The sequence below is a fragment of the Diabrotica undecimpunctata genome, chromosome 4, assembly GCF_040954645.1.
Source record: "Diabrotica undecimpunctata isolate CICGRU chromosome 4, icDiaUnde3, whole genome shotgun sequence".
Classification (NCBI taxonomy): Eukaryota; Metazoa; Arthropoda; class Insecta; order Coleoptera; family Chrysomelidae; genus Diabrotica; species Diabrotica undecimpunctata.
The window spans coordinates 64,065,845-64,078,141 of record NC_092806.1 but is presented as its reverse complement, the minus strand read 5'-3'; the positions used below and the strand labels follow the sequence as shown (position 1 = coordinate 64,078,141).

Below are 12,297 nucleotides of genomic sequence, written 5' to 3'. Positions count from 1 at the left end.
GTAAAATCACAGAAGAGGGTCAAAAGACGAACACTGTGATGTTGTGATGGAAGTGGCAATTTTGCTTGACCTTTTATGATGTATAATTAGTTGTTATAAGAGGTCGTTTGCTCTGTACTCTCTATTTCATTGGCTAAGGATCTTAAATACTTGTCACAAAACATCTGGACTATGGCCATTTACATCGCATTATCATATATTTGAAGCTTTTCCCATGGATTCCAATAAACATGGACAGGTACAACTAGGAATTTTCCATTGGAATGGGAGAACAGAAATAAGCTTAATTGTACTTTCTATTTTTTATTTCCCTTGATCGAACTTTAAATTTAATTTGTCATTATCATCACACAGTATACAGTATATCTTAATATTATAAAACAAACTTTTATATTAGCTTACACCTTAGAGTAGGGAATTTTACTCGTCAAATTCCCTACTTTAAGGCTTACACATTTTAATTTAAATACGTCTGAGCTTAGAGGGAAATTTTTGTTTTTTTTTTTCAACATGTGAGTGTTAAAACACCCGTTATAGTAACAGTTAATAGTTCACCATATCTTAACTGTTACGCAATATTTCACATAACCAATTTAGCTAAAAATAACCAGTACCTGCTGATTTTATAATACATTCTAATTGATGAATCTGAGAATATACACACAACGCAAAAGTCTAAGGATATTTTAATAATTTGACAATACCAATGACAGAAATTTTATGACCATATAAATTTGCTTATACTATAATTGTTGATACAGACACTCACTTCTTATCAAAAAAAATGTAAAACTGATAGCGATACGTGTTTTAAAATGTTTTTTATAAGGGACAAAAAAATCGACATTTTTATGTTTTGTTTATTTTTAATTTTAGTCACTTTATACCATTTTTGCTTAATAGGTGAGTTAAAGATATTGTCTTTTTACCATGCAACGACAACATTTAACGTTGGACGAGATGAATAGAGCCGTGGGCCTCCTTCAAGCTGGTATGCGACAAACTCAAGTTGCTGACTAGCTGGGTGTCTCCCAAAGCGTCGTAAGTCGTTTGTGGCGTCGGTTTAGAGACACTGGGAGTCCAGCCGAGCAACATCCAGGACGTGGTCGCTCTACAACCGTCGCTCAAGACCGATATTTAATTTTAAATGCCAGAAGGGAGCCAACAATCACAGCACCCGAGCTGGTTAATGAATTACAGCTTGCACATAATGTAATAATTAGCAGCAGTACTGTGAGGAATCGTCTCCATGAAGCCAATCTTCGTAGTCGGCGACCACTGAGATGTCCACCTCTATCTAGAGGCAATCGCGCTGCAAGATTAACCTGGTATCTAGAGTTTTAGAATTGGACTGACAACGACTTGGCCATAGTTTTGTTTAGTGATGAGTCTAGATATGGATTTCATCCAGATTCTCGTCGGACAAGACGACCCGGAATTGGAGAAAAATTACATCTTCAAGAAGTGTATGCATATAGAGGTGGTACATTAATGGTATGGGGCGGAATCATGATTGACGGAAGAACTGACCTCATTTTCTCACGTGGCTTTCTCATAAGTCAGCAATATTTGGACACTATTCTTGAAAATGTTGTGCGCTCGTTTGCTGCTGCTGTTGGAGAAAGTTTTTACTTTATGCATGATAACGTCCGTTGCACATATTGTAACAAACTGGTTGGATAACAAGGGTATTGATGTATTGCCGTGGCCAGCACAATCACCGGACTTGAATCCCATTGAGCATGTATGGGACATGCTTCAACGAAGAATTACTTCAAATATGGGTAATATCTACAATGAGTTTCAATTAAAAGGGCTTCTGAGAGAACAATGGACACAACTACCTCAAGCAGACATTAACAATGTGATTCGGAGCATGAACAGTAGATGTAGAGCTGTGATAAACCAGCGTGGTGGCCAACTTTATTTTAAGTTTATATTTCTTATTTTTGACATTTTATGGTGGTATGTGAAACATGGGTGATTTGCAATATATTTTTTTGCTCCAATTTTCTGTTTTTTTGCAATTTATGGTTTTTGACATATTAAACAACAATTTAAACTAGACATTTTGCATTACTTTTTTTAAGTTTATTACAGATAAACAAAATACGTTTATTTATAAAAATATCCCTAGACTTTTGCGTTGTGTGTATATAAAGGAAGAATAGGCAACTGTTAACTGCTTTCTACACCCTATTTTAAGTATCAGGTAAGGTAAAAGTATATTTTAGTTTACCGGAGATTGTTATATTAAAACTCAGGTAAGAGGAAACTTTTACAGTAATATTTAAAAGTGCAATTAATCGCTAAATTTTTGACGATATTTCCGAAAATATGTAACGTGTTACTGTTACCCTGTATTTCAAATTATTGGAAAGAGGTAATTGTTAACAGTTAACTGTTACACCGCACTTTGTAAACGGTAATAGTTATACTGTATTTCAAATTTATAAACTAAAGTCTTGTGGTCTGTACCTCAGAGACGACATATTTAAAGTATTGCACATAGGATTAGACGATAAACTTCCATAATTAAAATGGGAATTTGATAAAAAACTACAAGTTTGACTCGGAAGGTTATTAAAATTATTCGTGTAGAGATCATGTTGGTTATATTGTGAGTAAGAGCACTTCCATGGCATTACATACTGAAGATCTGGGTGTGGATGTGTTGTAGAATGACTTGTTGTCGCTGGGTTTTGGTATGGAAATAATGTTTTTTCGGATAGGTCTGGTTTTAAAGAAACCGGAGACGCCTTGCTAGGTAGCTTTGTCGAAGTGGTTTGTTGGAAGTTGTGACTTCGTTCGTTTCTTCGAAATTTGGCGCGACGGTTTTGGAACCATACCTACAATAAAAAAAAATGATTTTTAGTTAAAGCTGTTTTTAGTTTTAATTTAATTTTGTCTAAAATTATTTTCTTTTATTAAATATTCTTGGCTTGGAGACTAGGATATATTAATCTGAAGTTCAACCAAGTCTTTCCTACTTATGCCTATGGGTGTGCCAAAATACATTAGAGATACTTAAAATTTTTGTTATCCCGGGATCACGCGTATAAAAATCCAATGCTCTTTTGCAAAAAGTCTTCCATACAGCGGTGATTTTCTCACGTCTGTCATGTTTATAAAACCGTATAAGAGCATGCTTAAAATATTTAGGCATAATGTTTGCAAGACCTTCAAGAGTTGACCATGTGAAAATTTGATTGTTAATTTGCTATTTATTAAAGATAAATAAGTAAACCTTATTTATCTTTACCTTGTCATTTAAACATTACGTTATGTTTAAAAAAAGTGATGACAATATTTGATCCAGTATGAATAATACATATTAATAAATATTTGTATTATTTCTACCCATTTTTTAAATATCGATCATTGATATTTGTAGCATCTTTCTCAATATGTGTTGTAAAAACAATCTATTTATAATATTGTAATTGTAATATAGTTATTTTATCAACTTGTGCGCTCAGATCGTCACCTCTCGTGTTAATGTGTTTGCGACCCTCTCCCTCATAATCTCTCTCCACCCCGCGTTATAGGACTTGGGACAATGACAGTGGCGAATTTGCCTCTCGGCAAGTAAAAACGGGCGGGGGTGGGGGTGTGTTGTCGATCCCGAAAAGTGCGTTCTGCGTGAGTGATAGATGCGTTTGTAAAACCGGTGTTTTGTGTTAAACCGTAAACAGTTTTGTTTCTCTCAATACTCTGCGTCTTTATTACTGCCTCCTAGCACTGTAAAGCTATTGATATTTGTATAACTCTTTTTAGTATAATCAGAATTGAGATAATTATCAATGTAGAATCAGCCTTTAAGTTCACTATAAATAAATCGAAGGAAAAATACGTCTTAAGTGTTTTATTGCTTCAATGGTCCTTAATAAATATGTTAAAGAAATTGGGTGTTCAACTACGTCTCTCTAAAATGTGGAAAGTTTGGCAATAAATTTATCCTCTCCATCAATATGTTTATACTGCTGTCGAAATTTCTTGTACTGATTTAAAGAGAGAGCAACACAATAAATATTCACTGTTTTTGATGCGACTTTATGTAGCTGGCACATATTTGTAAAAACTACCATACTGAGAATAAACTAAAATTACAAATAAACATGATTAAAAAATAAAATAAATTACTACGATTATCAAATAGTCGACTCAAATGTTCAACAGCTAACATATACACACACCCAAACTTACATGGAATCACCATGTATTTTAAACCAATATTTATTTCTTTAGAAAAATTTTGTTATTTTTGTGAGAAATAAATTTTTTTATTAAAAATCAACAAACCAATAAAAAATCCAGTTAACACAGCTCGGTACGTTATACATTATTTGCTTTCGTGGTAACTTGAACGAAAATAAATAAACTTTTGCGTTCAAAAATAGGCCTTATATGGGGTTATCGGAAGTGCAAAGGGGAAAAATTATTATTGGTCTTGTGGAGCAAGAAATGTCTCAGAGGGATATAGCTACAGTGGTATGCATAACACAGGGCGTTCTGTCAAAAAGCTATGCTAGGTATCAGGAATTAGGAATGCTTTGGAATAGACCAAGACAAAGCTGCCAAAACGTAATAACCGCTTGCCACGATTATTTCATTGTCTAAGTAGATAGAAGAGACCCAATAATTTCGCACCCGCAGCCCCAAATGCAACTTTGGAAAGCTGCAGGTATAAATGTCAGTTAAAACGACAAGAAAAAGACTTCGTGCTCAAGGACTATACAGCAGTAAACAGTTACGAGTTCTCAAGTTCTCCAAGCAGCACAAGATTGATCACCCAAATTGATGTTTTCAACACCAAAACTGGAACATTGGAAATTGGCAAAATGTGCTATTTTCAGACGAAACCAGGACTTGCGTAAAATCAAATGACTGACGAATTCGTGTCCTTAGAGGGCGAGGAAGATAAACAAGAACGGAAACTGCCAGATCTATTCACATATATAAAGAAGAAAGTGTCATGTTTCGGGGAGGAATTATGACCGGTGGAAAAACTCCTTTAATTATAATGCAACCAAATTTAACAGATCGCAGATATGTTGATTTGGTTCAAGAAACTGTAGTTAAGCTCTGAAGAGCTACAATGGGAGAAAATTTAATTTTCAGGCATTGTCATGTACCTCCACATATCAGCAGAGTGACTACAGACTTCCTTAAAGCAGAAGATATCACTATTCTGGAGTGGCCTACATGCCCACCCGAACTTAACCCTATAGAGCATTTGTGGAATATGTTTAACAGAATAATTATATCTCGCTGGGATAATCCACAAAACATCGCACAGCTAGTATAAGCTGCTCTTGAAGAATGGAACAACCTACCACAACAAAATGTTGACAATTAGTTTAGGAGTCGCATGAAGTGTAGTTAGCATGTCGCATGCCTACGCAAATTGAAGCTTGCATTAGGACTAGGTGTGGTAACATTGACTACAAACAAAAACATAAATAAATAAAAAACAATTTAAATATTATTGATTTTACATTGAAATTTTGCATATTATTGATTTTAAAACAAATTGTTTCAATTTGTTATTTCAATAATTTATCGTGTTCTTTAATTTTTATGTACTGGTAATTAAATTGATTTAAAATAAATATTATTTAACTTCGTATGTCGATTTATTTAAATTCTCTTGAATTAATACGAAATATCCGATGATTCTATATAAGTTGGTCGGGTGTACTGTAAGTTATATTGGGATCTTGGCTCGAGCCTCCCATCCAAGTCAGATAAACTGTTTAAGACATTAGTGCAAAGATACAAAAGTGGATAAAACTGTGTGCTAGAATGGACTACCTAACTCTGACGTCACAATGAGTGGGGTTTATACAACCTTTCCAAACATGTCTAATTTGTGTGTATTTGTCGCATAGGAAGTTGAATATATTGTTTTTTTAAAATTGTTTGAATAGTAAATAAGGACTTTGGTTATGAACATTCATTCTGTGCGATTGGTATTATTTGTTGTTAGTGAATATGTGAGGTAAGAATATCAAATTATTAATATTTAATAAGATATTTACTCTTAATGTTCATGCTTTAACATTATGTTATTGATTGATTAAAACTTTAATTATTTTTTCACTGTATTTCAAAGTATTTTGTCATTGTTTTTATCAGGGTTATTTCAAAATAAATAATTTAATTTATTTACAAAGTTGAAAAACATTTAAATTAAAGTTTTATTATTTTTTCGTTGTCAGTGATTTTATCCTGTAAAAGACTCAAAATATTCGTTTTCTCATAGTTCAAGTAGTGAATAAGGACTTTTAGTTGTAATATAACATTCTGTGGAAACCTTTCTATCAAATTGCCATAGTGAGTTTTAAAAAATGCTATTTGAGGGTTGTAATAGTATTTTTTAGATCTGGGCATATACTGACTAGTAAACGTGTTTATTAAAGATATCCAGTATTACTGAATTTTTCAGTAATAACAAAACTATTACTTACTACTTAAACTGCGAGAAAATGAATATATTTAGTCTTTTGCGGGATAAAATCACTAGCACCTAAAAAAGAATATTAATTTAATAATATTTTAACTTCGTAAATAAATTGAGTGATTTATTGATTAATTTTATTTATTTGATGTTATGACCATTTATTAATAAAAACAACAACAAAATATCTTAAAATACAGTAAAAAATAATTAAAGTTTTAATAAACAATAACATAACCTTAAAACATAAATATTGGGAGTAAATATCTTAATACTTTGATATTTTAACCTCATAAATGCACGAACAATAAATAATACCAATCGCACAGAATGAATGTTCTGTGCGATTGGTATTATTTGTTGGTCCATACCAAAAAGTCCTTATTTACTATTCAAACAATTAAAAAAAAACAATAGTTTTAAACTTGGAAATATGTTTAGATATGCTAAACTTTTGTGACCTTTGTCATATTCTTCCACTTTTGTATCAAAATAAAATCAATATTTAAAACAAGGTCCACTTACTTGTACTCTGGCTTCACTAAGACTAACTCTAGTTGCTAAATCTTCTCGGACGAAAGCATCTGGATAATGTGTTTTTTCAAAAACTTTTTCTAATGCTGCTAATTGTGCTGTTGTAAAAGTTGTTCTATTTCTTCTTGGTTTCTTTAGCTTTTCTTCGCATGATGTTTCTAAAAGATAATATTAAAAATTAGTTTGTATGAAAAATGTCCAAAAACAACAAAAAACATTAATATTTCTTGATATCATCTGATCAGATGGGTAAACGCTGTTATGTAATGAAATATGTTTGCTTTATCCGGGACGCTGAAGATCAGAGTGATATTGTGAATTGTCCTATAAATGATATAATCAACATTTGACATAACTACTAACAAATGTGTTGGTACTGGAACAACTGAAAATCAAGAAAAGGTTAAGAATAGAGCAAATTATAGCCTATTTTGTACACATTTTTCGGAGAAAGGAGTTGAAAAGCTGACAATACAGGGTAGCGTGCTGGGTAAAAGAGCCAGAGGTAGATTCCATACGAGATATACCGACCAAATAGTCTTAACTATGATGTTTCGCTATCAGAATGTGCAAGATTAACAGAAGATCATGAAAAATGGAGGAATATTGGCAATTCCAACTTATAATAATTCATGATAACACGATACCTATATTAGGTTAGCAAATAAAAGAAGAAGTATATTATATCACTGAAAGTAATAATCACTAATCGAAAGTCTATCAATATCTATATGGCTGTTGTTGTTAGGTCTCCTTTCTAGCCCTCCTTTGAAGGAGACTCATTTTGAATTTTATTTTTTACAACACCTTTCGTGATATAGAAGAGCTGTTTTGAGCTTTCAAGGTTACTCTCGAGCCTCGTTATGCCAGTGAGTCTGAACTCCTTTATGTGTTAGCACTCAGATTAGACATATTTTATCGCCAGTGGTGGTTTATTAAGGAGATGTTTGTAATTTTACTACTAGTTTATAATTATTTGGTAAATGGGCTCTCTTTAAGTGGCTAATATTACCGGCTGGTTGTAGAAATCATATTTATTCTCTTATTTTTGTAGCCTCCCTTATTAATTTTATCGGTACAGACTATTAGTGCAAGTACTTCTACTTGAAATACTGGCTATAAGATTCAAAATTTCCCAATCAGTCCTAGGACCCATGTATCGGTCCCGTGTACTTTTTTTAATTTACGTGGTCACGTGCTCTGTCCACGAAATCTTCAGCATCCTTCTAAAAACACACACTTCAAAGGCTTCTTCTATATGCCTCATACTTGTAATTCCGAGAGTCCATGTTTCCACTTCGTATAGCAATAAGGAATAAATGAATGTTTTTACCAATTGATATCAAATATGCAACGATAAGATAGAGTTTATTAGGAATGTTAAATACATTCATTAATGTTTACACTTAAATTGAGTTATTGCATTTAAATTATTTAACTTTGGTTTATAATTATTTATCGTTGGTTTGTTGTTGATTTTGTAGCCATAGGATAGGTGGGTTTTAAATTAATTGTCTTTGAAATAATAATAATAGTCTCCCGTTTTATACCGCTTCGTGGCTTTGATAGTATAGCAGGGTAGTCTGCTATATCTAGGGCCTACGGTATACAAGGAAGGTAACATGGCCAGTGCTACGCTTCAACCGCCTATTATTACCCCTGGTTTTACCCAAGGTACTCATATTATTCAGGCTGAGTCGACCTGGGGCCTATAGACATTTTTAAAAATGTCTAGTTGTTCTTGCCGGCGGTAGGATTCGAACTCCGGACCATCGGCGTGCGAGGCAAGCATCCTACCGCTTGCGCTACGCAGGCCCATTTGTCTTTGAAATACCTACTTTAAATTGACAGTCATTGATATTCCAGTATTTTTATTTTAATAACTTTCCTTTGGTTTAATAGTCTTGTACACTTGATTTTACTGTCATAGAGTATGTGGGTTTAAATATTTTTTTTTTGGTTTAAGTTTAAGACCCCATATTTTATATCCTTCTTTGCCCCCGTAGGGTATTTGGGTTTTAATAACTCCTTATTGGTTAAATATATCGCTTAAAATAATTATTGAGAAAATGGTTCCCTTACATGAGGCACAAATCATATCAATCGTAAAGGTGCAAAAATCTAAATCCTGTATCAAAATCACCCTCAAGACCCATGACCCCGGCCCCGACAAAAATTTCTGGGGATCAGCCACTGAAAGGTGCAAAAATCTAAATCCTATATCAAAATCACCCTCAGGACCCATGACCCCCCCCCCCCGACAAAAATTTCTGGATCCGCCACTGGTTTCGGTCGATCTAATCAAGAATTTTTTAAAATAATATTATGCAACATTAAAGCTTATAGGGTTTTTAGTTTATTCATTAAAAAATAATAAAATATCATTTGACATAACGGGAATTCCATAGTTAATAATCTATACATATATCCCATAATTAAATCTATATTTTGTCATACTAATTAATTAGAATAATAAAATTCAAATGGAGAAAAAATATTAGTTTGGCGTTATACTTAAGAGACTAACAATTTAGGCTTTTTAGACAAATGTTTTTCACATCACACCTTTTATAAGACTACTCCGGTTTCAGCTTTGTAACTAAGTCTAAGAAACTGAACACTTTAGCTTTATGGACTAAAACGTTTGAAAATTGTCTATAAAGATGGATTTTTTAGTTTTATAGAAAAGAGGACGGAGACATTGAATTTCATTAATCTAAGAAGCGCCACTTGGCTAAGTAACCGGTTTCTTAGCTAAAAGCTGATTCTTTAAGAAACTACGACGTATAAAATGGAAACCGATCTTTTGATACTCATAATAAAATTCAAAATAATTCAAGCAAACAGTCGAACTCTCCTGGAAGCATGTTATTTCTCCGAGTTATCTTCTTCTTCTTTAAGTTCCATCTTCTACCGAAGGTTGGAAATCGTCATGGCTATGCGGACTCTGTTGACTGCCGCTCTAAAAAGTTCTGCACTACTGCATTCAAACCATTCCCTTAAGTTCTTAAGCCAGGATATTCTTCGTCTTCCCACGTTTCGCTTTCCTCGGATTATCCCCCGAGTTATCTAGAGTTATCTAGAGATCTACTAAACCGTGGACTAATCTATACCGTCGGAGGAGCATACACCCTGAGTTCTCTAGAAGTCGTTACAGACCCTGTTTAGCCATAATACACATATAGTGCCTATTTTCTTAACAACAAACCTTTAAATAAATTTTTAGGTAACTACTTAACTACTGGTACCTCTTAAAACACATGAATACATTGCTTGAAACTCAGCGATTTCCGGCAAATTGGAAATCCTACTACTCCCAAAGGGGGAAGAAAAGTATCGACCTGTTTGCCTTCTGTCGTGCATAGGTAGATTATACGAGAGGCTTCTAAGAGGGCAAATAGACACAGTGATTGAAGAGTCAGGCGGACTGTCACCCAGGCAGTACGGTTTCAGAAAGAACAGGAGCACGGTGGATGCGCTGAAAGAAGTCTTCAGGGAGTTGCGCAGGGTGGAGGTTAACCCGAGGTGGGCAATCCTACTGTTGTTTGACGTCCGGAATGTTTTCAACGCATTAAAATGGAAAGAGGTAATGAAGTCTCTACGAGAGAGAAGGTGTCCGAGGTACTTGATGGATTTGGTCTCCTACTATCTGTCAGAGAGAAAAAAATGTAATAGAAAAAGAAGTAGTGGTTGACGTGACGGCTGGAGTGCCGTTGGACCCACGCTGTGGAATTTGGCGCGGGACAGGGAGGACCTTGGTGCACTCTTTGGTGCACAACGTACATGCGATCAAGTCAAGGTATGGATAAAAATGCATGAGATAGAACTGGTTGCGGGTAAGACCGAGGCTATAGTTTTCAAGAAACCAAGGAAAAGGCACAGGATAACATTTGAATGTTCAGGAAAGGAAGTGGTTCCAAAGAAACCCAAAAGGGGGAGTACGTAAAAGCGGTGATTCAAAGAGCTGCGGTAAGATTCGCGGCGTTGGGGGCGGCGCCTCTACCAAGGCGCTGGAAGTTATCACCTGGTGTATTCCGAAGAACGTGTTAGTGAGACGTTGAGAAGAAATGAAGACATATCAACAGAACGTTTAAAAAAAGAAGAAAGGGAGAGGTCCATAATGGTGTGGCAAGAGAAATGACACGTCGTTTCTATCTCGGCCACGTTATGAGATGGGATAAATATGTGTTGCTACAAACCATAATGCAGGGAAAAATACAGGGAAAACGAAGTATCAGAAGAAGATGCATCTCCTGGCTCAACAATCTGAGAAAGTGGTATAACTACAGTTCCGTCGACTTGCAATCTCAAAAGTGAAAATAGTTGTGATGATTACCAACCTCCTTAGAGGAGACGGTACCTGAAGAAGAAAAAGAAGATAAATAAGACGAGATGAGAAGCGTGGCGCAGTGGACGAAGTCGCTAATTCCTAATCTGAGAATATGGATGGACTGCGGACACCTGCGTTTGGATTACTGACGCAGATGCTCACAGGACATGGTTGCTTCAGGGCATACCTTTACAGATTTGGAAAGACAGAAAATAACAAATGCCTGTACTGTGAAATATCGGACACTGTCCCACACACTCTATTGGTATGCGATAGATGGACAGATGAGATGAGCCTGATCGTCCATGATCGCCAGATCGGTGGAGAGCAATTCAGCGATATGTGAGGAGAACGTTGGAGAGAAAGGAACAAGAAGAAAGGCGACCCGAAGCAAGCAAGAAGATAAGGCAGAATGAGAAGGGGCGAGATTGAACATGAACAGGGAGGAACAGAGGGAGAGGAGAATTCAGTCGTAGTGAGAAAGTGCTAGAATGCGTGAGAATTGTGAGTGAATGAGAGATCATCGAGTGAATGCCGTGCTGCTGTTGCATCCCAATCAGGGCGATCCAGCCGGTATTCACCGAGGAGGAGAGTGTTTTTTTAGCAGGTAGTTCTATGCCATTGACGGCGCTGGTGTCCGAACAACCCCTGCGCTTGCGGTCTCCTATATCATCGTGGCCACGCTGGAGGAATCCTGCATAATCGAGGCTGGAAGGCGGTTCTGCCTACCTTCTAGGACCGAAGTATGTTTCGAACATTTCCACCCCCCCCCTCTCATAAAAGACGAAAAAAAAGGTAACTGCTGGTAACTTAAAAGTGGAATAATATAAAAATAAAAACAAAATAAAGTATAGAAGGTACAAATATGGGTTACCGTTACATTTACTTAACATATTCCACGCATTTTTCAATTATATTTGTTCTTTGACTTATATCTCCACTAGCCGTTTTCTTATCAATATTCGAAGAGTTT

General features: G+C 35.2%; 1 protein-coding gene across 1 annotated transcript in view; it reads right to left on the bottom strand.

Moving 5' to 3' along the window:
- Positions 1-299: 299 nt before the first annotated feature.
- LOC140439594 (paired mesoderm homeobox protein 2-like) overlaps positions 300-12,297 on the bottom strand; it is a 45,895-nt gene continuing 33,897 nt past the window's right edge. The window contains exons 3-4 of the mRNA XM_072529609.1: positions 6,986-7,152; positions 300-2,849 (exon numbers count right to left, since the gene is read on the bottom strand). Coding sequence (XP_072385710.1) covers positions 2,451-2,849; positions 6,986-7,152 — 566 coding nt within the window. The 3' untranslated portion in view covers positions 300-2,450. The remainder of the gene's footprint in view (positions 2,850-6,985; positions 7,153-12,297) is intronic.